The sequence below is a fragment of the Chrysochloris asiatica genome, unplaced genomic scaffold (genome assembly GCF_000296735.1).
Source record: "Chrysochloris asiatica unplaced genomic scaffold, ChrAsi1.0 scaffold00106, whole genome shotgun sequence".
In the NCBI taxonomy this organism is placed as follows: Eukaryota; Metazoa; Chordata; class Mammalia; order Afrosoricida; family Chrysochloridae; genus Chrysochloris; species Chrysochloris asiatica.
In genome coordinates this window covers 7,777,294-7,799,702 of record NW_006408624.1, presented here as the reverse complement: position 1 = coordinate 7,799,702, position 22,409 = coordinate 7,777,294, and the positions used below count along the sequence as shown (strand labels likewise).

Genomic DNA, 22,409 nt, shown 5'->3' with positions numbered 1-22,409 from the left:
CCTCCCAACTGCATGCAGCATGTGTTTCTCTCCTGACTGCAAAACTGTAGCACCATCTAGTTATAAGCCACAGTAAAAACAGGAAGAGGAGATGGGACGGGGCATAAACTCAGTAAGACTACAGCAAATCATTTAAAAAGCAAAAAATCTGACACTACAACATGAAGTTCTCAAGGTAGGCACCGTGCTCTCACTGAGCCAACAAAAAGAACTGGAACCATGGAATTTAAAAATTGTACATAGTAAGGGATGGCCTTGGCCCATTGTATTTATTCATGAAATATAAGCAAACCAAATTCCTGAAATTAATCAATTCAAGGGCAAGAGTGACAGCTGCTTAATCTGACTATATACTGCGGTGGGGGTTTCTTTGAGAAGCTATGGTGTTTTAAACTTCAGCGTCCATCAGAAAAACCACGCCTTCATTTCCTTCTGCTCCTGAGGAAATCTGGTCTAGGAAAGGAGCAGAGAGTTTAAAGAGGTAGACCTAGGTTTAAATCTCACTTCTGCTAACTTGTTAGTTAAGTAACTTAATTTATGGATACTAGCATTTATTTAAAGGAATTGAAGAGAGGGCTAATGAGATCATGTCTATAAAGTGCTAGGGTGAATCCCTTTTGTTCCTATTTACTACAGAAATCCAGAACTAAAAAGTTAAGACATCCACCCACCAAGGGCACTGATACACATGTTCTAGGCTCTAAGAAAAGTACATTTGTTCCACGGCCCAAAGTTTTGAGTGCTTGCTCTTCCTTCTTAGGGGCCGCTTCCACTATTTTACAGTTAACTCTGGCCACAGTGGCTGAAGAAGGCTATGTTTGGTAATGTGGAGGGTCAGAGAAAAAGAGGAAGACCCCCCAGCGGATGGACTGGCAAAGTGGCAGCATCAATGGGCTCAAGCGTGGCAACAATTGTGAGGTTGGCCCAGGACCAGGTAGTATTTTGTTCTGTTGTGCATAGGGTCGCTATGAGTCGATAACAACTTGATGGCACCCAACAACGACAACAACAACTGGTCACAATGACTTTCCTCTGGACTGCTTTCTCATCTAGCCCGGGGTCTTAACACATCTGCTGTTTTCTGGGAAGACAGTCTTTTAAGGTCTACCTAACAGGAGTCCTGCTGTGGTGCTGTGGACTAATTAATGTGTCAAGACTGTAAAGTCCTCTGAACTGCAAGGTCAGTGGTTCGAGCTCACCAGCTGCTCCTTGGAAACCCTATACAGGGTAGCTATGGGTCAGAATCGACTGGATGACAGTTAACAACAATAACCCTTCACACCTTCTCCTTTGGCTTTTTCTAGTTAACTGTTCACTGTCCATAGGCTCTTCACAGAAACAATTAAAATTCCAAACTGAGTTCATTCATTCATTTTACAAACATAAATGATGCTTCATCTATACATAAAGCACTACGTGCCAAAGATTACACAAAAATATAAACCCTAAATCTGTTTCACACCTTTATCTGAACACCTTGAAAAAAAATTTTTTTAAATGAAGAAACCTCTGAGAAAGTGATAATCTGTTCAAAGTAATTCAGCTAGTAAATGGCAGAGCCAGAATGTGAACTTCTGTTAAACTCCTAAAACTTTCCATCACTATGTTCATCCATAAATTTAACTAATTTGTTATATACCAGTGTGGTACTAGTGTTGAGAGTTGGAAAACCAACTCTGTTATAATCTATAAAAAAATTTTAGACTTTTTTTTTAAGTTGTAAATCCTGCCATATGAAGGAACTTTTACACTCCACAAATCATATGCTTCCTGCATCTCAATGGTTGCAATCCCCCTGATGTAACATCACCTATCCCACTTCCTCTCTGTGGTTCCTGTTCTCAGTCCTCCTTCTTTCCCCATCCTTCAGAATTTTGTCCTTAGATAAAGGCTGCCCCCTTTTAATCTTAAATGGGTGACCATTCTATGGTGTGCATATCTCACTAGTGTTGTTGTTCCCCCTATTATCTGTTGCTTGGCTAAAAATTGAGCCACGGGAATTCGATATCAGACCTGAAGGGTAACCAAGGGCCATAGTCTCGATTTTTCACCAGTATCTATCTGACCAGAAAACCTAGTCTTTTTAATGCTTTTGAGTTTTGTTCCACATTTTCTTCTACTCTATCCAGAACCTTCTAATGTGATCCCTGTCAGAACACTTGGTAGTGCTAGTAGGGCACTATCTAGTTCTTCTGGTCTCAGAGTCATGGAGACTGATGTTCACACGTACATTAATCCACTGAACTAATTGTTTACAAGCATTTTCAATTTTTATTGTCTCCGGACATGGGAGAGCCACTTAGATGGTTACTTATGGGTTTTAAAGATCCCGGTTGCTGCTCACCGAAGTGGCATGTAGAACATTGTCTTTGTGGACTATGTCAACTGACGATGATGTCCTCCGTGACTATGGTCTTGAGTCCCAAGCCCAGCAAATCATTCCCTCAATATGTTTGGTAATGTCTACAAATTTTTCATATTTTTGCCATCCCTGTATGCCACCACATTCTTGGATATGTTTGCAGCAAAGGTAAATACCCATATACAAATGTTGTTGTTACATGAGTTGGTTCTGACCCATAGTGACCCTGTATAGGGCATCCAAAGAGCAGTTGGCAAGCTCGAACCGCCCACCTTGCAGTTTGAAAAACTTTGCAGTCCAGCACAGTAACCCACAGCACCACACCAGGATCTTCTGTCAAACCTTTATGTATTTGTGGGTATCCCATGAACTTTCTGAAGCCCTACCATATACCTTAAAATAAGGGTAGGCAAATTGGAGACAGTCTAAAAGCCTGTCAATGGAAGAGTGGATAAATAAACGTTGGTACATATACACATGGGAATACTATGCAACATGGAAGAATAGCAACGAATCGGTGAAGCACCTCATAACCTGGATAAACCTGGAGGACATTAGCCTGACTGAAATTAGTCAATCTTAAAAGGACAAATACTTTATGAGACCACTATTGTAAAAACTCAAGAAAAGGTTTTCCTGATAAAAGAAACATACGATGATGGTTACCAGGGGTCGGAGGGAAGGGAGAGTAATTCACTGGTAAGAAGGTAGACATATATTAACTTGGGTGACAGGGAAGCCAATGTAAAAGAAAAGGGATGTTGGTAGAAGAATGGTGAAGACAAATGAAGACATAGGGAGGTTTACAAGGGTTAAAGGGGATTGATGTAAACACTGTTCTATATGCAATCCTGGAACAGTGTTCTGTGGGCAGATACAGGGACAAATATCTAGTCTGAAAGGGTATTCAAGGGAGAATGAGAGTACTTGCACAATATATGAGGATTTGAAACAGGATATTTATGTAGGCATATTTACCTTTGCTGCAAACATACCTTTGAGTGTGGTAGAGTGTATGCGGAGGCAATGATGAAAACTTCTTAGTTTTTATCAAACATCTAAAGCAATTAGTTGCTGGGCCTGGAGGCTCAAAGATCATAGTCTCAGGGGACACCATGGTTAATTATATAACATAGTCCACAGAGACAATGTGCTACATTCTACTTTGGTGAGTAGCAACTGGAATCTTAAAAGCTCATGAGCAGTCATCTAAGGTACAATTGTTAATCTCTCCATGTGTGGAAGAAAGAAGAGTGATGAAAAGTTTAAGATGCTTGGAATCAACTAGTCTAGTGGACCAATGGAACATGTGACCATCAGTTACCATGATTCTGAGACCAGAAGAACTAGATGATGCCCAGCTACCACTATCAACTGCTCTCAAAGGGATCACACTAGAAGGTCCCAGATAGAGTGGGAGACAATGTGGAACAAAATGCAAAATTATAAAAAGGACTGTACCATCTCTCTAGAGGTAGTAGTTACTAACTTACGAGGATTTTACATAACTGGATAGCAGGGGCACCAAGTTCACTTCTGTAGTAAGAAGTTTTATAAAACTAACTGTAAGGAAGCCTTGAATTATAAATGGGGCATTTGCTAAAAAGATTCTACATGGTTTCACACTATACTCTGGAGCTGTTAGAACTTTCAAAGCGTCTGTATTATACTGGGTACTCCTGGGATTGTAAAAAGGGTATTTACTAATGTAGAGGCTAGGAGAAGATACCACCAGGGTCCACGGGTACTACCCTGGGATTTCAAAACTGATAAATTATCATTTAAAACTAATAAATTGTTTGTAATTAAAAACAAAAACAAAAACAGGCTTACTGATCAGAAAGAGACTAGAGGAACCCAAGGCTTTGACCCTTGACCACCCTTCAGGTCTGGAATGGAACTCACCCTGTGGCCCAATTTCAGCCAAGCAGTAAATAGATATATAACACGGACAACAATGCTACTATGATATGCTCCCCATGGATGGCCAATCATTCAAAATCAAAAGGGCAGCATTTACCTAAGGACAAAGTTGAGAAAGAATGGGAAGGAGGGTGGAATAGAAATAAAAACCCCATGGAAGAAGCGGGATAACTGTTGTTACATGAATAAGATTGTAATCACTGAAATCAAACAAAGTGTATGATTTGTTGAATGTAAAGCTGATGATCTTCTCTACAAACCTTCACTCAATTCACAATAAGAAGTAAAAAAAACAAAACAAAAACAAGGTCTGAAAAATCCTATTACTACTATCAGGATAAATGACCCAAAGAAGTCAGTTGGTTTCTGTGTATCAGTTTCCTCATGTGAACAAGGAGCACAAGGAAAACAAACATCACAGCTGGTTTATCTAATCTACCTAACCCACAGTTTTGAAAAGATCAAATTCATTAAGTAATTCATTCCTTTAGCAAATATTTATTGAGTACTTATTCTATACCAGGAGCTCTGATGGCATAGTGGTTAAAGCAACTAGCTGTGCAATAAAAGACTGGTGGTTTGAACCCACCAGTCACTACATGGGAAAAAGATGTAGCAGTCTGCTTCCATAAAGATGACAGCCTTGAAACCCCTATAGGGTAGCTCTACTCTGTCCTATAGGGCTGCTGTGAGTCAGAATTGATTCAGTGCAACAGGTGTTGTATTCTATGCTAGGCAACGTTCCTTGTACTGATGATATAGAAGAGAACAAGAGAGACAAAAGTCTTGCCATTGTTTGGCTTACACCTGAGTACAGGGAGCCAGATAGCAAATAAAGAAGTAAACATGTACTATGTCAAATAGTATTAAATGTTTTCTAACACAATACTCTAAGTCAATCACTTTTGAAAGCAATTTGGCAAAATACAAAAAAGTTGAATAAAAGCATAAAACTCAACAATTCCATTCCAAGTATCTGTCCAAAGACACCTTCATTCCTATGTGCAAGCAAGCAAATGTATAGATGTGCCCTGCAGCAATGAATAACTTATTAATTCAATGAGTGAAGAAATAATATACTATAAATTATTATTTAGATTATACAACTACAGGGGTACCACTCTGATTATAGTCCATATAAACCAGTTAAAGTGTGTCCACTTTTAACCTGGTCACCCTTTATCAACTCAGATAAGCCTTGAAAACAAAGTTAAGTGGGAAAAAAAGGGGGGATATATACAATGTATCATTTGTGTCAAATATAAAAACATTAAAAGTAGCACACTTTTATGACCATCTCTCTTATGTTGTAAATGTACAAAGCAACTTCCGGATGTATTCCTGTTTTCTTGGGGGAAGGCAGAGGAAGATGAAAGGTTAACTATCTGAAATCTTTTATTTAAAGAGACAGAGAGAGGGAGACAGAAAACCCTGAGTAAATATAACAAAATATTACATCTGTTTAATCTTGAATGGGAGTACACACACAGGATCTGCTTTAAAATTTGCTGTACATTTTTTAGTACTGAAAATTTTCTTAACTAAAAACCACCACAACAATTTAGCTCTTGTTCAGAACATGGTTTTTATGTATGTGTCAAAATATTTCAGAAATCACAAAACAAGTAACCAAAACTAGCAGTCTCATCAGTAGTAGTTGCTGTTAAATGCCACTGAGTCGCTTTACAGGGTTTCCAAGGAGTGGCTGGTGAATTTGAACCACCAACCTTGCAATTCGAACCAACCTTAAAGTCCAGTGCATTAACCCACAGCATTACATCAGGTTTAATCTGGAACGAGCCTCTCCTCCCATGAATACTCCCTGGAGATAATTACCTATACTTATTTAGATCACTGTTCAACTTCATCAGCTATGATTATAATGGAAACCAGCTATGATAACTAGATTGCAATTCCTCTAATATTTGATAGTTCTCTGCAGTTTTCTTTGCTTTCCACAGCATATGTTCTTGGTGAGAATAGTTATCAATTCTCAACAGTAAAAGACTAGAAAACCACAATGGCAGATAACCAGCAAGAGCTATACCACACCCTGAGGCAAGACAAGGAGGACAGAGACCCCATAGGAGGGGGCTTCAAAAAGTTTGTGGAAAATTATTTTATCTTTTAATTCCATTTTCCACAAACTTTCTGCAGCTCCTTCATATATCCTTTATTAGCTAAACAAAAGCTTTGCCAAGTGAGAGACTTTTCTTCATATTCCCAAACACTTCACTAATATAGTCAAACACTTCAGAAATAGAAAAGGAATTAGTTGTATCTGGGAAAGAACTCCCCAAAAAAGCAAGTAAGCACAAGCTTATTTCTGCTTTCTCACTGATCTGTAGTGAACAATTTCAACCAAATCAAAGAAGTAAAAATGTTCTAAAAAGGAATCATGGTAAAATTCACTGTATTGGTTTTAAAATGGGTAAATTTTATGGAATGATAATTTTAAAAAATTGTTTTTTACTAAGATAAATAGTTGAAAACTAACCAAAAAGGGGTGTTACAGTCATTAGCTATAGGAAAAGGGAAGAAACAGGATGGAGAGAACAAGGACAAAAGGTAGCTTCTCTGAATACACCTTGTATTCACTTTTTCAACTTCATTTTGGAACAAAGTAAATCCCTATGTAGCATAAAATTCACACACACAATGCTTAAAAACTGAAAACAAATTTTAAAAATGTACCTAATTATATAATGCATTGCTGATTTAACGTCACAGAAAAATTATTTCAATGACTTTAAAATATAATAATTTGTGTACCCTTAGGAGATGTGTCCACTAAGGACAGAAAGAACTTCAGAGAATTCTAAATTTTAGAGAAATCACATTGTTAATAATATTTATATTGTTATTTTGAACTATATACTACATATAACACATATGACTTGATGTTTGTGCTTGTGTGTAAAAGGGAATACATAATTATGTTGCTGTTATATGGACTGCTAACCATAAGGTTGATGGTTCAAAACCACCAGCTGCTCCTTGGAATCCATATACAGGGTCGCTATGAGTTGGAACTGATTCAGCAGCACTCAACAACAATTGTCAGATTCAAGATTTTCAGCATAAGGGGGGAAAAAACGATACAAAGATAAAAACAAAGACTGTAACACTCTGTAATCATAAATATTGGAGCTCTGGTAATGTAGTGGTTACGAATCGGGTTGTGATCCGCAAGGTCAGCAGTTTGAAACTACCAGCTGTTCCAAGGGAGAAAGATGAGGCTTTCTGCTCCTGTAAAGATTTACAGCCTCAGAAACCCTGTACAGGGTCGTTATGAGTCGGAACCAACTCCACGGTACATAACAACAACAACAATCATAAATACAGAGTCCTGGTGTGGTGCTGCGGGTTAATGCGCTAGACTGCAAAGTCGGTTTGAACTGCAAAGTCAATAGTTCATGCTCACCAGCTGCTTCTCAGAAACCTTACACAGGGTCACTATGGGTCAGAACAGATTTGTCAGCACTTAACAACAATCATAAACTTGGGTTTATGGAGTGTTTAGGATAAGCACTCGCCCTCAAAGTCGGTGGTTCAAACTTACCAGCACCTGCTCCTCAGAAACCCTTTACAGGGTTGCTATGAGTCAGAACTGACTTGATGGCACTAAACAACAACAACACAATCATAAATTTGGGTTCCTAGCGTGGCATAAGTATTGGACTGCTGACCAGTCACCCTCTGGAAACCCTATACAGAGTCACTATTAGTCGGAACTGACTTGATGGCACTTACCAAGTCATAAATTTGAATTAGAACTATTAGTTTAAATCCAGGACTTGTTTTTAAGAGAAGAACACAAGTACTGCCTAGCTCTGGCCATGGGTAGTGCAGTGGGAAAAATGACCAGCCCAGTAGCACTAAGATTGTGGTTTCTTGGACAAATGGGACAGAATATTTATGAGAAGAAGTTAAGAACAATGCATCACACAAGAAATAAGGGAAATCATCAAAGACATGAGATCATGACAAAGGACTCAAGATTCAACTTTAAGTGGCCCTTACTGGCCAAAGATGGGGCTATCTGAAAAAGAACAATAGTATATTTGCTTAAAACACATGAAGTCTATTAAAAATCCAATGAGTCACAGTGATACTGAAAGAAAAGAAGGTAGGCAGCTAGCTGGCAAGAAAAAGAAATTCTCACTCATCATCTTTGAAGGATCTTAGGGAACCAACTAATAATTCTAAAAACTACTAAACAAAGGGAAAGAGGGGAATATTTATCTTTCCATTGCTGTAGAAGCTACCTCAGGGTTTTTGATGAAGTAAAGTTCTTCTCTATAAAAATATTCCTGCTAGATAATGAAGAAAGAATTACAGAATTCAATATCACCATTTTGCAACCCCCAATTAAATAGCAGAACTAGCAATGATCATCAATAACTGCCAAAACTATTAGGTGAAGAGCTCATAGGGAACCTAAAATGGACGGATAAGACTGATAATCCCTGAACCCATGAATCAGTCTTTAACATCACAAAAAGAGAGACTACCAAACGTTACATGCCATCCTTGAAAAAATGTCTAGATCTAAGCAACAGACAAAAAGGACATTGTTAGAAGATACTCAGAGACGCCATCAGAATCTTTATAAATCTTTTAAGACAAAAGATAACAAAAGAGTGGGGAGAAAAGAAGAGGAAAATTTAATGCAATATGTGAACCTTGTTTGAACGGACTCAAATAAACTGTTTTGTTGTCATTGCTGCTGTTTTTAATGAGGTAGTAATTACAGGAAATCTGAACAATGACCAGATATTTAGTGATCTTAAAGAAACTAACTTTCATGTGTGATAATAATATGGTTTGCTTACCATATCTTTCAGAGAAACACACTGAAAGATACATATTTATAGAGGAAATTACATGAAATCTGGAATTTACTTCAAAAGTCTGTTGGGAAGAGAGGCTAGAGTAGAAGATCAGGATATAGATGAAATAAAATTGTCCATGAAGTAATAATTGCTGAGTAGAGTGATTACTACATGGTAGTTCACTATACACATTTTTAGACAGAGAGAAAAAACGTTTTTCTTGATGAGACTGTTTCCAAAGGAAAAGTTCTGTTGTCCCCATCTCTTTTCCATAGCACAATTTTCAATCTGTCAACCCCCGAGTCTGCTTTCTTTAAGAGACTGAGTTGCAGCCATGGACAGGAGAGACATGGTAGACAGATTCCTCTTATCTCATGCCTATGAAACCAACATTGGGCATCCACAGTACACAGTGAGAGTAGGGCTGTGGCAATGAATGAATGAGTGAATATTCCTCTAAAGACCTCCTATGTTCACAAGGGTTCCAAAGGTTAAATCAACATATCCATGAAAGTTCAACAAAAGAGTGTCTATTTGTTCTAGTTCCTGTTCCTGGTTATCCCTATACCCAAAGCATGCCTGTGATTCCACAAAAATACATACCACCTACACACTTTCCCATGTTCCAGGTTCCCCACATTGGCCCAACTAGAACCACTGGGAACAACTCTATCCAGGAGCTTTGTTAGGTTCTTTGAAATTCTAATGCAGCTGAGTAAGACTGTTCTGTGTTCTACCAGTAGGTGGCGGTGTCTCCCTAATTAAGACAACACAGTAACTACAATCCCAGAAATCAAGTCTCTTTTGCTACCTGCTTGGGGTGAAAAATGCTCTTTGAGTCCTGGCATAGCGTTGTAGAATAAACACTGGACTGCTAACCATAAGACTGGCAATTGAAACACACCAGCCACTCCTTGGAAACCCTATACACAGTCACGAGGAGTCAGAACCAACTTAAAAGCACTTAATAACAACAACCTAGGGTAAGCACGGGACTGCTCACAGCAAAGTCAACAGTTCAAACCCACCAGTTACTCCTCAGATACCCTACACAGAGTCGTTATGAGTCAGAACCTACTCAATGGCACTTAGCAACAACAAAATCAAATCCATTAGGAGCCCTAGTGACACTGTACCACAAGCACTGGATTGCTAACTACAAAGTCAGCAGTTCAGAAAGGACTTGAGGGCACCTAACAACAACAAAGAAGTGAACAAAGAAAATCCAATTTGCTTGGATCCACCATCAACACTCACAGAAGCAGCAGCCAAGAAATCAAACGACAAATTGACTAGGCAAATCTGCTGCACAAGACCTCTTGAAAGTGCTCAAGAGCAAAGATGTCAGTTTGAAGACTAAGGAGCACCTGATCCAAGCTATTGTATTGTTAATTACCTCATATGCATGTGCAAGTTGGACAGAGAAAGACCACAGAAGAATTGATGCATTTGAGTTGTGGTGTTAAAGGAGAATATTAAAAGTACTAAGGACTGCAAAAAGAACAAACAAATATGTATTGGAAGAAGTACAGCCAGAATGTTCCTTGGAAATCAGGAGAGCCAGATCAGTCCCTAGAGAAGGGTAATATCATGTTTCACAGTGGAGGGTGGGAGAAAAAGAGGAAGACCTCCAAGGGGATGGACTGACACAGTGGCAGCATCAATGAGCTCAAGCGTAGCACCAACTGTAGGTTGGCACAGGATCGAGCAGTGTTTTGCTGTGTTGTACATGGGATCACTGTGAGTAGGTGCCAACTTGATGCCACTTAACAACAATAATCCATCAGCCTAGTGTGCAGCAATGGGGTATATGTAATCTAGACTTGGAACAGGATTTGAAAAGGAAGTGGGGAGCAACAGGAAGGCTATGTGACCATGTGAACAGTCTTCCCCAAGATATCACTGCCCTTGGTGTGCTGGATGCCACAAAGTTGTCCTTACAAGCATATATACAAACCCATCACTACAATTAACCAGGCTTGTTTTAAAATCATAGTTGTTGTTAGGTGCCATTGAGTTGGTACTGACCCATAGCAACCTTATGCACAGCAGAACAAAACACTGTCGATCCTGGGCCAACCTCTCTACTGTTGCCATGCTTGATTCCATCGATGCTGCCACTTGGCCAATCCATCTCGTTGGGGGTCTTCCTCTTTTTCTGTGACCCTCCACCTTACCAAACATGATATCCTTCTCCAGCGACTGGTCCCTCCTGACAATATGTCCAAAGTATGAGAGACGAAGTTTGGCCATCTTGGCCTCCAAGGAGCACTCTAGCTGCACTTCTTCCAAAATGGATCTATTGTTTCTTTTGGCAGCCGATGGCACTTTCAATATTCTCCTCCAACACCATAGCTTAAAAGCATCAATTCTTCTACGGTCTTCCTTATTCACTGTCAAGCTTTTGTATGCATATGAGGTTACTGAAAACACCATGGCTTGGGTCAGGTGCACCTTAGTCCTCAAGCTGACATCATTAGAGGTGAAGAAAAGTCTACATCAAAGCAGGATTATGACTTTCATCTCTCCCAAACAATAGGAAGAAACCCAAATTTCATAGACCCTACCTGGAAGTGCAAAATAATGGTCCAGATCAGGCCCAGGGTCAGCTTGGGGTTGCCATCAGTGATGTCATCATTACGAATATTCACTAGTTTCACCTAAAAGAGAAGCAGAAGTAGATCTCAGGACCCTGCAGTTTTTGTTTTGTTTTGCATTTTACAAATCTGCATTATACATAGAGTAAAATCAGACTTTTTTGGTGCACAGTTCTATGTGTTTTAATACATGTAGAGATTTGTGTAACTATCACCACAGTCTGCCTAATAGAAGAGTTGGTAGCGTAGTGGTTACAAATCAGGCTGCGAACTGCAAGGTCAGCAGTTCGAAACTACCAGCTGTTCTGCGAGAGAAAGATGAGGCATTCTGCTCCCGTAAAAATTCACAGCCTCAGAAACCCTGTTCAGGGTTTGGAACCGATTCCACAGCACACAGCCACCAGCCACATTACTTCAAAAACTCCCACATATTGCCCCTTTGTAATAAACGGTTGCCACCACTGACTCTCGGTAACCAGCCATCTGTTCCCAGTTCCTAGTTTAGCCTTTTCCAGAATGTCATATAAATGGAATCAGTTTGCACAGTTTTGACATTGACTTTTTAACTCAGCATAATGCCCTGAGGTCCATCTAAGCAGTTTGCTCCTTTTTATTGCTCAGCAGTACTTCATTGTATGGATGCACTGTATAGTATCCATTCACCTAATGAAACACACCTGGGTTAGTTCCAGTTTGCAGCAATTATAAATAATATCTATGTGAGCATAAGTTTTCATTTCCCTAATGTACATTCCTTGGAGTGTGGTTGTCAGGGGGCTTCAAAAAGTAAGTGAAAAAAAACAGCATTAAAAGATAATAGAATTTTTCCATGAACTTTTGAAGCCCCTACACAAGTTTAACTTCATAAGAAACTGCCAAACTGTTTTACATAGTGGCTGTGCTATTTTGAATTTCCACCAGCAAGACAACTCTATAAGCATATGGCAATTTGAGATGCATTTTTATTAAGTCAATGTCAACAGAGCCCTGACTTTTTTTGGTGGGGAGGGAGACTGTTAAAAGAGAGATGCCTCTCTCTCTCACTGACCTTTGAGTCCCTGGGTACTGCAAATAATTAACGCACTCAGCTACTAACTGAAAGGTAGTCTGCTCAGAGAGGCTTTGGAAGGAAGGCTGAAAAACCATCCATTGAAAACCCTATAAAGTACAGTTCTACTTTGACAACACAAATGGTAACCATGATTTGGAACTGATTTCACAACAACTGGCAGTAATTCCCTGGTATCAAATACAAATCCCCCACCAATCCTTGGTTTGCTCCCACCTCCATTTTCCCTCCTTTGATGCAGATATCTACATGCCTATCCCTCCCATTTGGAGTCCTGGTATGGTGCTGCAGGATAATGCACTGAACCTCAAGGTCAGTTTGAACTGCAAGGTTGGTGGTTCAAACTCACCAGCCACTCCTCAGCAACCCTAAACAAAGTTGCTGTAAGTCAGAAGCAATTCTACAACAATGCCTCCCACTGTACCATACCTTTACTACTAACAACAACATAATGAGCACAGACACACAGGCCCTCCCCTCCACCTTGAGGTGGGAACTGAGGAGTTTCCCTGTACAAAGGACTTTTAATGTTAAAACCAGGAAAGACGTTTGCCTTAATTGTGGTGCGCTATCTTTGAGCTGCCCTCTTTTTATCTCTTCAACTATACTGAAATGTGTGTGTTAAGTAAGAACAAGTTCCCTGTCTTCAAATAGCCCACAGTACATTGGAGTAAACAGAGGCATACTAACACTGTAATAATAAGTGTTATATTGTTGTTGTAGTTGAGTCAGTTCCAACCCATAGTGACCTTGTATAGGGTTTCCGAGGAGCAACTGGTAGACTGAACTGCCAACCTTGCGGTTCAAACTGATTTCGCAGTCCAGAGCATTAATCAGTAGCTCCATACCAGTACTCCAAGTGTTATATTAGACGAAGTAAATTTCTATGGCGTACAAACAAAAAGAATTTCCCAACTTAATAGGAATCGTTAAGAGTGTCAAAATCACACTGACTCCAATATAAATGCATACCATTTAACTTCATCTTAACCCTTACTGTGGCTTGGCAACACTGGCAATGCCAAATATTTTCTATGCAGCTCACTCTAAGAAGATAAATCCCTTACTTCCTTATCCATCTTCCTCTCCACTATAAAACATCTATCTTTATCACAATTTCCTCCTCCTTTCTCTTGTATCTCAGAAAAATTCCAGCCCCCTCTCCCAATCTGGATCCCCCATCCCTCAATTCCTGGGCCTGGTTCCATGAAATAGGAAGCAATGAGAAGAAAACTGGCTTGAAGAAAACAGCCTAGCTTATGGAAGAAGCACTGAACTGTAAGTACGATCTAGGTTAAAGTCCCATTTTGGTCTAATTTACACAACATAGGCCAGGTCATTGTACCTGTTTATATCTGTTCAGATTTCAGTTTCCTCGTCTATAAGATGAAGAAATGGAACAAAGAGATATTAAAGTATCTTTGAGGCTTAACAGTTAATGACACTAAATACTGTTCCTCACTCTCATTTTCAATCTTAACCTTTTCAATGGAGTCTTCCCTCATATCTGAAAATGTGTTATTTTGCATATTGGGGGAGGGAGCTTCTTTCTTCTTTGTTAGTTTCTCTTTCATCTTCACTTTGAATCTCATGTGACATAGGTCTAAAAGGTTCAATCTTCAGCATTGTGCTCCTCTCTGTGATTTGCTTACAAGCAAGTGAGAGTCAAAACTGGGTCGGTCAGATTTAACATTTATGGAGAACTTACCAGTGTCACTGAGAACATCCTTAAGCAGGGCCCAAATGCCAACAGTTCCTGGCAGAAGGGGGAAAGCACAGGATGGTCTTACCTGTTGCTTCTTCAGGAAGTCCAGGGCAATCTGCACATTCTGCAACCTATGAAAACGCATTCTGCCCTTCTCTCGGGGCTGCAAACAAACAAACAAATGTTCATTTTTAGCTACATCATTGTAACCACACAAACCCGTTTCCTCTTTCATTTCAAGGACTTTAAAATTTTCACATGTTGAAGCCAGGTGTGGAAGCCTTGCATAAAGCACTCATTAAGAGACTATGGGCTCTCAGAGGACCCACAGACTTTGTTGAGCACAATGCAGCCCTTGAACACACAGCATATTTCGACTATTAGCACTGAATCAGCATTGCAGCATCTCTATCAATTCTTTTGTAGCCACAGGAGGTAGAAATTGATACTGGATGTGGAATTAATGGGAACAAAGACTACAGCTCTATGCAATGCTATTGTAAGGAAAGAATGAAAAGTTCTGATTGCGCAGTAACAGACAGAGCCAACTGTGTTATACCCATGGCCAAAGCCCACGCCAAATGTGGACACATGCTCAGTAAAAAGATTAAAAATATCCAAAACAGGAAGCAAAAATCAGAAAGTAATCAAATTCCAAGGTAAATGGGTACCCTTTACTCCAGCAAGAAATACACAAAGTAAACAAAACCTTGATGAACATAAAACCCCAAAGAAAGTTAAACTTTCTTTGTTCCCAATCCTGCTAGTCACTTAGTCCTGGGTGTCATATGATCCATCTCCATATCAACTACCAACCATGGAAAGTAAATGAAGACGCTCTGCCTGAGAGTAGGTGAGGGATGACTAACTACCTCTAGAACATTTCCCTATGCTTAATTTCCCATGCTTCTTTTGCCTCAATCAAACCAGAAACTCAAACTATTACTCCTACTAGCTTATACCAAATTCATTTATAATTGCCAAACTGGTACTAATTAAAGGCCAATGAAATATAAAGCAGCTCTTCTGTGGGTACCTGCAGAGATCAAATTGGCCAAAAAAGCACCAACATGTGAAGAGATAAAACTGGAGGCATCTCTCTGGGTACCTGTAACACTGTTAAGCAACACTCCCAAACTAGTATAATCTATAGCATCTCAGCAATGTCAACTAAACTGTGAATATGGTTTAGTGAATGACAAAACCAAAAACCTGGTGTCATCATCAAATCAGTTCTGACCCACAGTGAGTAGAAATGCTCCATAGAGTGTTCTTGGCTGCAATCTTTGTAGATGCAGCTCTCCAAGCCTTTCTTCCATGTTGTTGTTGTCAGGTGCCATCGAGTCGGAACCGACTCATAGCAACCCCATGCACAGCAGAACGAAACAATGTCCGATCCTGGGCCAACCTCACTACCGCTGCCACACTTCCATCAATGATGCCACCTGGCCAATCCATCTCCTTAGGGATCTTCCTCTTTTTCTCTGACCCTCCACCTTACCCAGCATGACATCCTTCTCCAGCAACTGTTTCTTCCGGACAATATGTCCAAAGTAGGAGAGACGAAGCTTAGCCATAATCCATCTCGTTAGGGATCTTCCTCTTTTTCTCTGACCCTCCACCTTACCCAGCATGACATCCTTCTCCAGCAACTGTTTCCTCCGGACAATATGTCCAAAGTAGGAGAGACGAAGCTTAGCCATCCTGGCCTCCAAGGAGCACTCTGGCTGCACTTCTTCCAAAACAGATCTATTGGTTCTTTTGGCAGTCCATGGCACTTTCAATATTCTCCTCCAACACCACAACTCAAAGGCATCAATTCTTCTACGGTCTTCCTTATTCATTGTCCAGCTTTCACATCCATACGAGGCCACTGACAACACCATGGCCTGGGTCAGGCACACCTTAGTCCTCAAGCTGACATCTCTGCTCTTCAATATTTTAAAAAGTTCCTGTGCAGCAGATTTGCCCAATGCAATACATCGTCTGATCTCTTGACTGCTGCTTCCACGAGTGTTGATAGTTGATCCAAGAAGAATGAAGTCCTTGACAACTTCAATCTTTTCTCCATTGATAAAAATGTTGTTTATTGGTCCAGTGGTGAGGATTTTTGGTTTCTTGACATTGAGATGTAATCCATATCGAAGGCTGTGCTCTTTGATCTTCATAAGTAAATGTTTCAAGTCCTCTTCACTTTGCTTGCTGAAAGTGAAGAGGACTTTCTTCCATGACACTGCTAAATAAGTTCAACTACTTTAGGTTAGTGCTCCTGTTGTTAGGTGTCATGGAGCCAATTTCAACTCATACTGACACTTATGATGAAGTAGAACTGCCCTTTAGGGTTTTCTAGACTGTAATCTATACAAGGGAGTCTTGGTGTAACATTGTAGGATAAGCACTGGACTACTAACTGCAAGGTTCAAACCCACCAGCCACTCATCAGAAATCCTATATAATGTCACTATCAGTTGGAATTGGCTTGACAGCCCTTAACAGCAACAAGAATCTATACAGGAGAAGAACGTCAGATTTTTCTCCCATGTTGCCACTAGGTGGATTTGAATTGCCAATCTTTCAGTTAGTAGTCAAGCTTTAACCACTGCACCACCAGGGTTCCTGGATCAAGCACCAAACATTTGTGCCACCTAGGAACTTAGGGAATGACACACACACACACACAGAGACACCAAAAAAACAAACCCACTGCCATCAAGTTGATGATGCCAACTCTAGCAAATCTACAGTCTAGCTTCTGAGATGATAAATCTTTATGGGAGCAGACAACTTCATCTTCTTCCCACTGAGTGGCTGGTGGGTTTGAACCACTGATCTTTTAGTTAGTTGTTGCTGTTAACCGCTATCGAGTTGGTTCCAACTCATAGTGACCCTGTGAAGGGTTTACAAGGAGCGGCTGGTAAGTCTGAGCCGCTGAACTTGCAGTCCACACAGTGCTCCTTAGGGAATAACAGAGCCTGTGAAACTGAAAATTCTAGGGCAACTGAAAGAAAGATCAATGCCATGAAAAAACAACTTTAAGAGTACAAAGTCTAGCAATGTTGTCTACGTCTTATTTCTGAAGAAATATTATGAACTATAAAATTTAGGGATTACAAGCACGAAATGTTTCTTTTACATACTTCAATCTTTACTCATATGTACCCCATCACCATCACCAAAATAAACACCCTAAAACATGCAAGTTACAATTCTGTCCTCTACCAGAAACTCCATGCAGTGAGTAGTTTGCAAACAACACGCTGCTTTGAAAAAAAATGGCATGGTGAGTGATGAAAATCTGGAGGCTAGAGCGGTGCAGAGAGGATCAGTTAGTTTGGAGTGTGGAGCCATGAGCAACTAACTATCATGCTGAAAACTAAATCCTCCACAATTCTGCAATCTGAACTCAAACAGCACAGCAAGGCCACCAGAAAGCTACCGGTCTCTAGGTCACAACAAAGTCTGTTATTCGTTTGATGCCAACAACTTTCAAACAAGCATATCAATTCCCACTTCAGAATCAACTAACAGTGGTAAGAGGCACAATTAATTTTAACCACTTTCTTTGGGACCCACAATTCCAGGTGGAAAGGGGAAAAGGCAATTGGTAAGTGAGTTACTTGGAGACCTAGAGAACCTCAGACTCTCTGATGGCCCTGCAGTGCTAGCTGGAGTGCTGGCAACTCCAGGAGAACCTACTACATCATCATCATCTTCCTCCTCCTGATCCTCGCTGTTTGTGTGACGCCAGGAGGGCATGCTCACCAGACGGAGGGTCTTCAGCCCTGCTGGCTCCTTTGGCCATCAGCCAAGGTAAAGACGCAACATAATCACAAGAAATTCACAACACAAAAATAAAAGGAAATGAATGCAACATAAAATTAAAAAAAAAATTAAGCTGAAAATACCCTCCCAAATCCAAAATGATGCAAAATCAAATCAAGACTAGAGCAGATGGTTACACTAAACACTAATGTTGAAATATAGCTTTAGTTCTCTATAGTCACCCACCCTCTCAGCTTTAATGGACCAATTACGGGAGAAATTATGAGAATAACCCTGAAAAGAGAAAACTGGATGGTATTTACTGAAAATATGCCATCTCATGAGTATTTCCACAAATACCTGTAGATTTTCAAATGTTAAGAAACGACACTAAACTGGAGTAGCTTTAGTCTATTTTATAAGCAATGTTATCAGCAAGAATAACTTTTAAATATAAAATTGCTACAAATTTATCAAACATATCACCCAAATTGCCTATAACTTTATGGGTACTGGAAAAAAAAGTCCAGTATAATAAAGGTAAAATTCTGATTAAATATAAGATTATAAATGAGGGCCAGAGAAGAACTAGAATTTGTCATGTGCTAAGAACTGGCTGTGCTTATATAAGCTTCTTTCTGTTAATTGTATTAAAAATAAATTCTATGACAAGACAAAAAAGATGAGAAGCCAAAACAAAAGACAAGGGAAAGCCATACCCTAATCCTAGAAGGAGCTAAATATTACTTAAGAAGTCAACATCTAATGTGTCAAGTTCTGTTCTCTAAACAACAACAAACAATGACAAAGAATTTACCATGGGCAGTAAGTAGGCTGAGTCTCACAAACTACTCAAACTTTGCACCTCCTTCAGCTTTTCTTGCCCCACAGATGTTTCCAACAGTCAACCCTGAACTTTTCTAAATAAAAATTGTGCTATGATGCTAGAGATAAAATACGAGCACAGAGAAGAATCTGTTTATAGTTGGCTCAAATGCATAATATAATAGGCCCACAAGTGAGACTATTATAATACCTCAAAAAAAAAAAAAAAAAAAGCAACTATTATCTGACAAGCCAAGAGGCTCAGACCAGATTTATCTTCAAAATGTAGGAATTTCCTGCAGAAATTTTAAATACATTTTGGGAAGAGACTGGCTCATTTAATTACGGAGGTAGTAGCAAGCAAGAAGTGATGACCATTCCCCAGCACTCAACAAGACAGATCTGTAAGCCATTAAAAGGTCCACACTTGTGAGGCCACCATTAGGAGAGGAGAGCAGCTCACCAGTTTGATGCCCGAGAGGACCTCCAGCAGAGAGATCAGGTTATGGCCATCCCGCAGATCTTCATAAAGATCATTGATGTGCTTGCGGACCTGTGAATCAAAGCGGAAAGCTGATTTTATTTTATCTTGAATCACTTTATTATCCACACAAGAACCTCTGGTTCTAAGTAAAACCAATAAAACAATTTGGATCTGAAAGTAACAGTAACAAAATTCAGGGATTTTCCCATGGAGTATAATATATATGGAAAGATAACATTTTGCCAGAATCGCCTTTTTTTCTTTTTAAATAAAACCAAACTTATTACATACTGTGGCCAACATCAAACAATATCCTAGAAAGTTTCAACAAGAAAATTCTAAGTAATTATTTTGTACCAAAATGTGGTAAGATGGCCAATGGTGGAAAAATTAGTCCAGATCCAAAAAGTCTTCCAAATGCTGGACACCCAAGACACCCATTGACGGCAAGTCCATTTTAATTCATAGTGACCCTTAGGACAAAGTAGAACCGTCCCTACCACTTAGGTTTACCAGAACTCTAATCTTTATGGAACTAGGCTGCCACTCGGAGCAGCTGGTGGCTTCGTGAGTTCAAACTGCTGACCTTTTGGTGAGCAGCCAATCACTTACCACTGCATGACAAGGGTCCAATACTGCAAAGGACACTAGACTATTAAGTACTCAGTACTTCAGAGAGTATACCTCCAGCTTAATGCTTCCTCAATATTTCTAAGTAAGTGAATTTTAAGAATGGAAACTACTGTGAGGGGTGTCTCACTTTGGGAAAACATGTGGTTAGTATCAAGACTATGCTAAATGTCATCTCATCTCTTTCTTACATCTATGTCATGAACAATATTATTATTCATATTATGCATGTGAGGAAACAAGACATAAGGCAGGTTAAGTAGGTTGTCCAAGATCACCAAGTGCTTATAATCAGTCACAATCTTACTTTATTTATATAATCCAAACAATTGCCCTACAAAGTTTATGTATTAAGTCCATTCCACAGAGGAAATTAACAAAGTTAAAGTTCTGAAAATGAAAGTCACATAGCTATAATAAGTGGCAATAGGTCTTCAGATTCATTCCCAAGTCTCACAACAATTTCACTGAGTAATCATCACAAAACAGAATGAGAGGGCCAGTAGAATGACAATGAAGATTCATTTTCAACATAAATAATTGTCTAAACAACAATAAAAAGGGATACTTTCAGAAGTAGTGGGTTTCTAGTCACGAGACTTATTCAAGCAGACACTGAGATTTTGGAATTTTTATATCTAAGTGGAAAATGGAACTACTTAGATGATTTCAAAGTTCTTTCTTCAACTGAAATATTCTAGCATTCAAAATATACTGGGAAAACTGAGAGGGAAGGAGTCTTCACATCAAGTATCAATCCTATCCCCTCTGTATACAGGGTTGATAGGGACAGGCAACTTAGACATTGGCTACCTAAAATGAGGGGGTGATAGAGGCATGAAGTGACTGTTTTCTTGAGGGAGTTTAGTTTAAGAGTATGTGGGGCTCTCCTCTAAGACCAAAATTCAAAGGAAACACATGAGCAGGCATGTAAGCGTGCTGACAACCACACTGGTTTACTAGTGAGTGGAAGTATGAAAAAGGCAGCAATGAAGAAATGGGCTGAGTTCAAGCACATTCCACAGACTCCCATTGATCTGGAGACTAGAGAGAGAAGAGGAAGAGCTGGTTGGTCCAAAGTGTGGTGAGACCTGGGGACACCTGAGCCCATGAACAAGGACATAGCCAAAGAGGGCTAGAGTTGAGAGTGAATTGAGAGTGAGGCAGACAAACACCACCACCCAAACTTGCAGATAGTACCCATTTGACCTAGCCTCGATGACTTGATAATCAGAACTCGACTAGAGGAAGATTAAAAAAAAAAAATTTTTTTTTTTTACAAAGGGGGTAAATTATTACAATCTGATTAATCTGACCTATACTCATGGAGGTTGTTGTTGTTGCTGTTATGTGCCGTGGAGTCAACTCTGACTCATAGAGACCCTGTACAGGGTTTCCAAGGTTGCAAAACTTTTACGGGAGCAGAAAGCCTCATCTTTCTCCCATGGAACAGCTGGTAGTTTCAAACTGCTGACCATGAAATTAGCAGCCCAACTCATGACCACTACGCTACCAGAGCTCCAACTCATGGAAGTAGGAGCTCTAAATACCAACAGAGAGAGAAGGAATCTTCACATCAAGTATCTATGCTATTCCCTCTGTACACAGGGTAGATAGGGACAGGCAACTTAGACATTGGCTACCTCAAATGAGGGGGCGATAAATGCACAAAGTGACTGGCTTACAAACTTTTAAGAGGGAGTTTAGTTTAACAGTGTGTGGGGGAAGATACAGTCCCCACTGTATAGTTTTCATCTTGTCTAGATGGGTCTGGTAAAAAGAGATGGGGATAACATTTTTATGATTTAATAGTGAGTAATTGTTATCATGGCTAATTCCAACTGTCACAATTGTTAAAAAAGTTTTGTAACAAAAACAAGAGAGTGGTTAATCTTACAGTCGAGAAACAGAGGACCCTTGGACCATCAAGGGAGAAGAGCACAAGTGGAATGTGAGACCATATCCAGAGAAGCAGCAACATCAGAGACAGTGGCAGAGATGGGGACATGGAGAGAGGGAGCAGCTGAGGACTCTAGATTCATGGGAAGAGAGGGGACTGAGAGCTGGTGGCCAGGAGGCAGACTTGTAGAATGTGCCCTTTAGTGGTGTAAATTATTAAATATGCCTGAGTGTTCAAAAAAAAAAGAACTAAAATGAATAGAGATAAATACTGTTAACTGATGGTACATGGAGGGGATTATAATCATTGTAATGAAA

General features: G+C 39.7%; 1 protein-coding gene across 1 annotated transcript in view; it reads right to left on the bottom strand.

Annotated features, from left to right (window-relative positions):
- The window catches only part of LOC102830374 (microtubule-actin cross-linking factor 1-like), a 474,365-nt gene that overhangs the window by 243,440 nt on the left and 208,516 nt on the right, over positions 1-22,409 (bottom strand). Inside the window, exons 3-5 of the mRNA XM_006867570.1 lie at positions 19,542-19,631; positions 14,577-14,654; positions 11,688-11,780 (exon numbers count right to left, since the gene is read on the bottom strand). Coding sequence (XP_006867632.1) covers positions 11,688-11,780; positions 14,577-14,654; positions 19,542-19,631 — 261 coding nt within the window. The remainder of the gene's footprint in view (positions 1-11,687; positions 11,781-14,576; positions 14,655-19,541; positions 19,632-22,409) is intronic.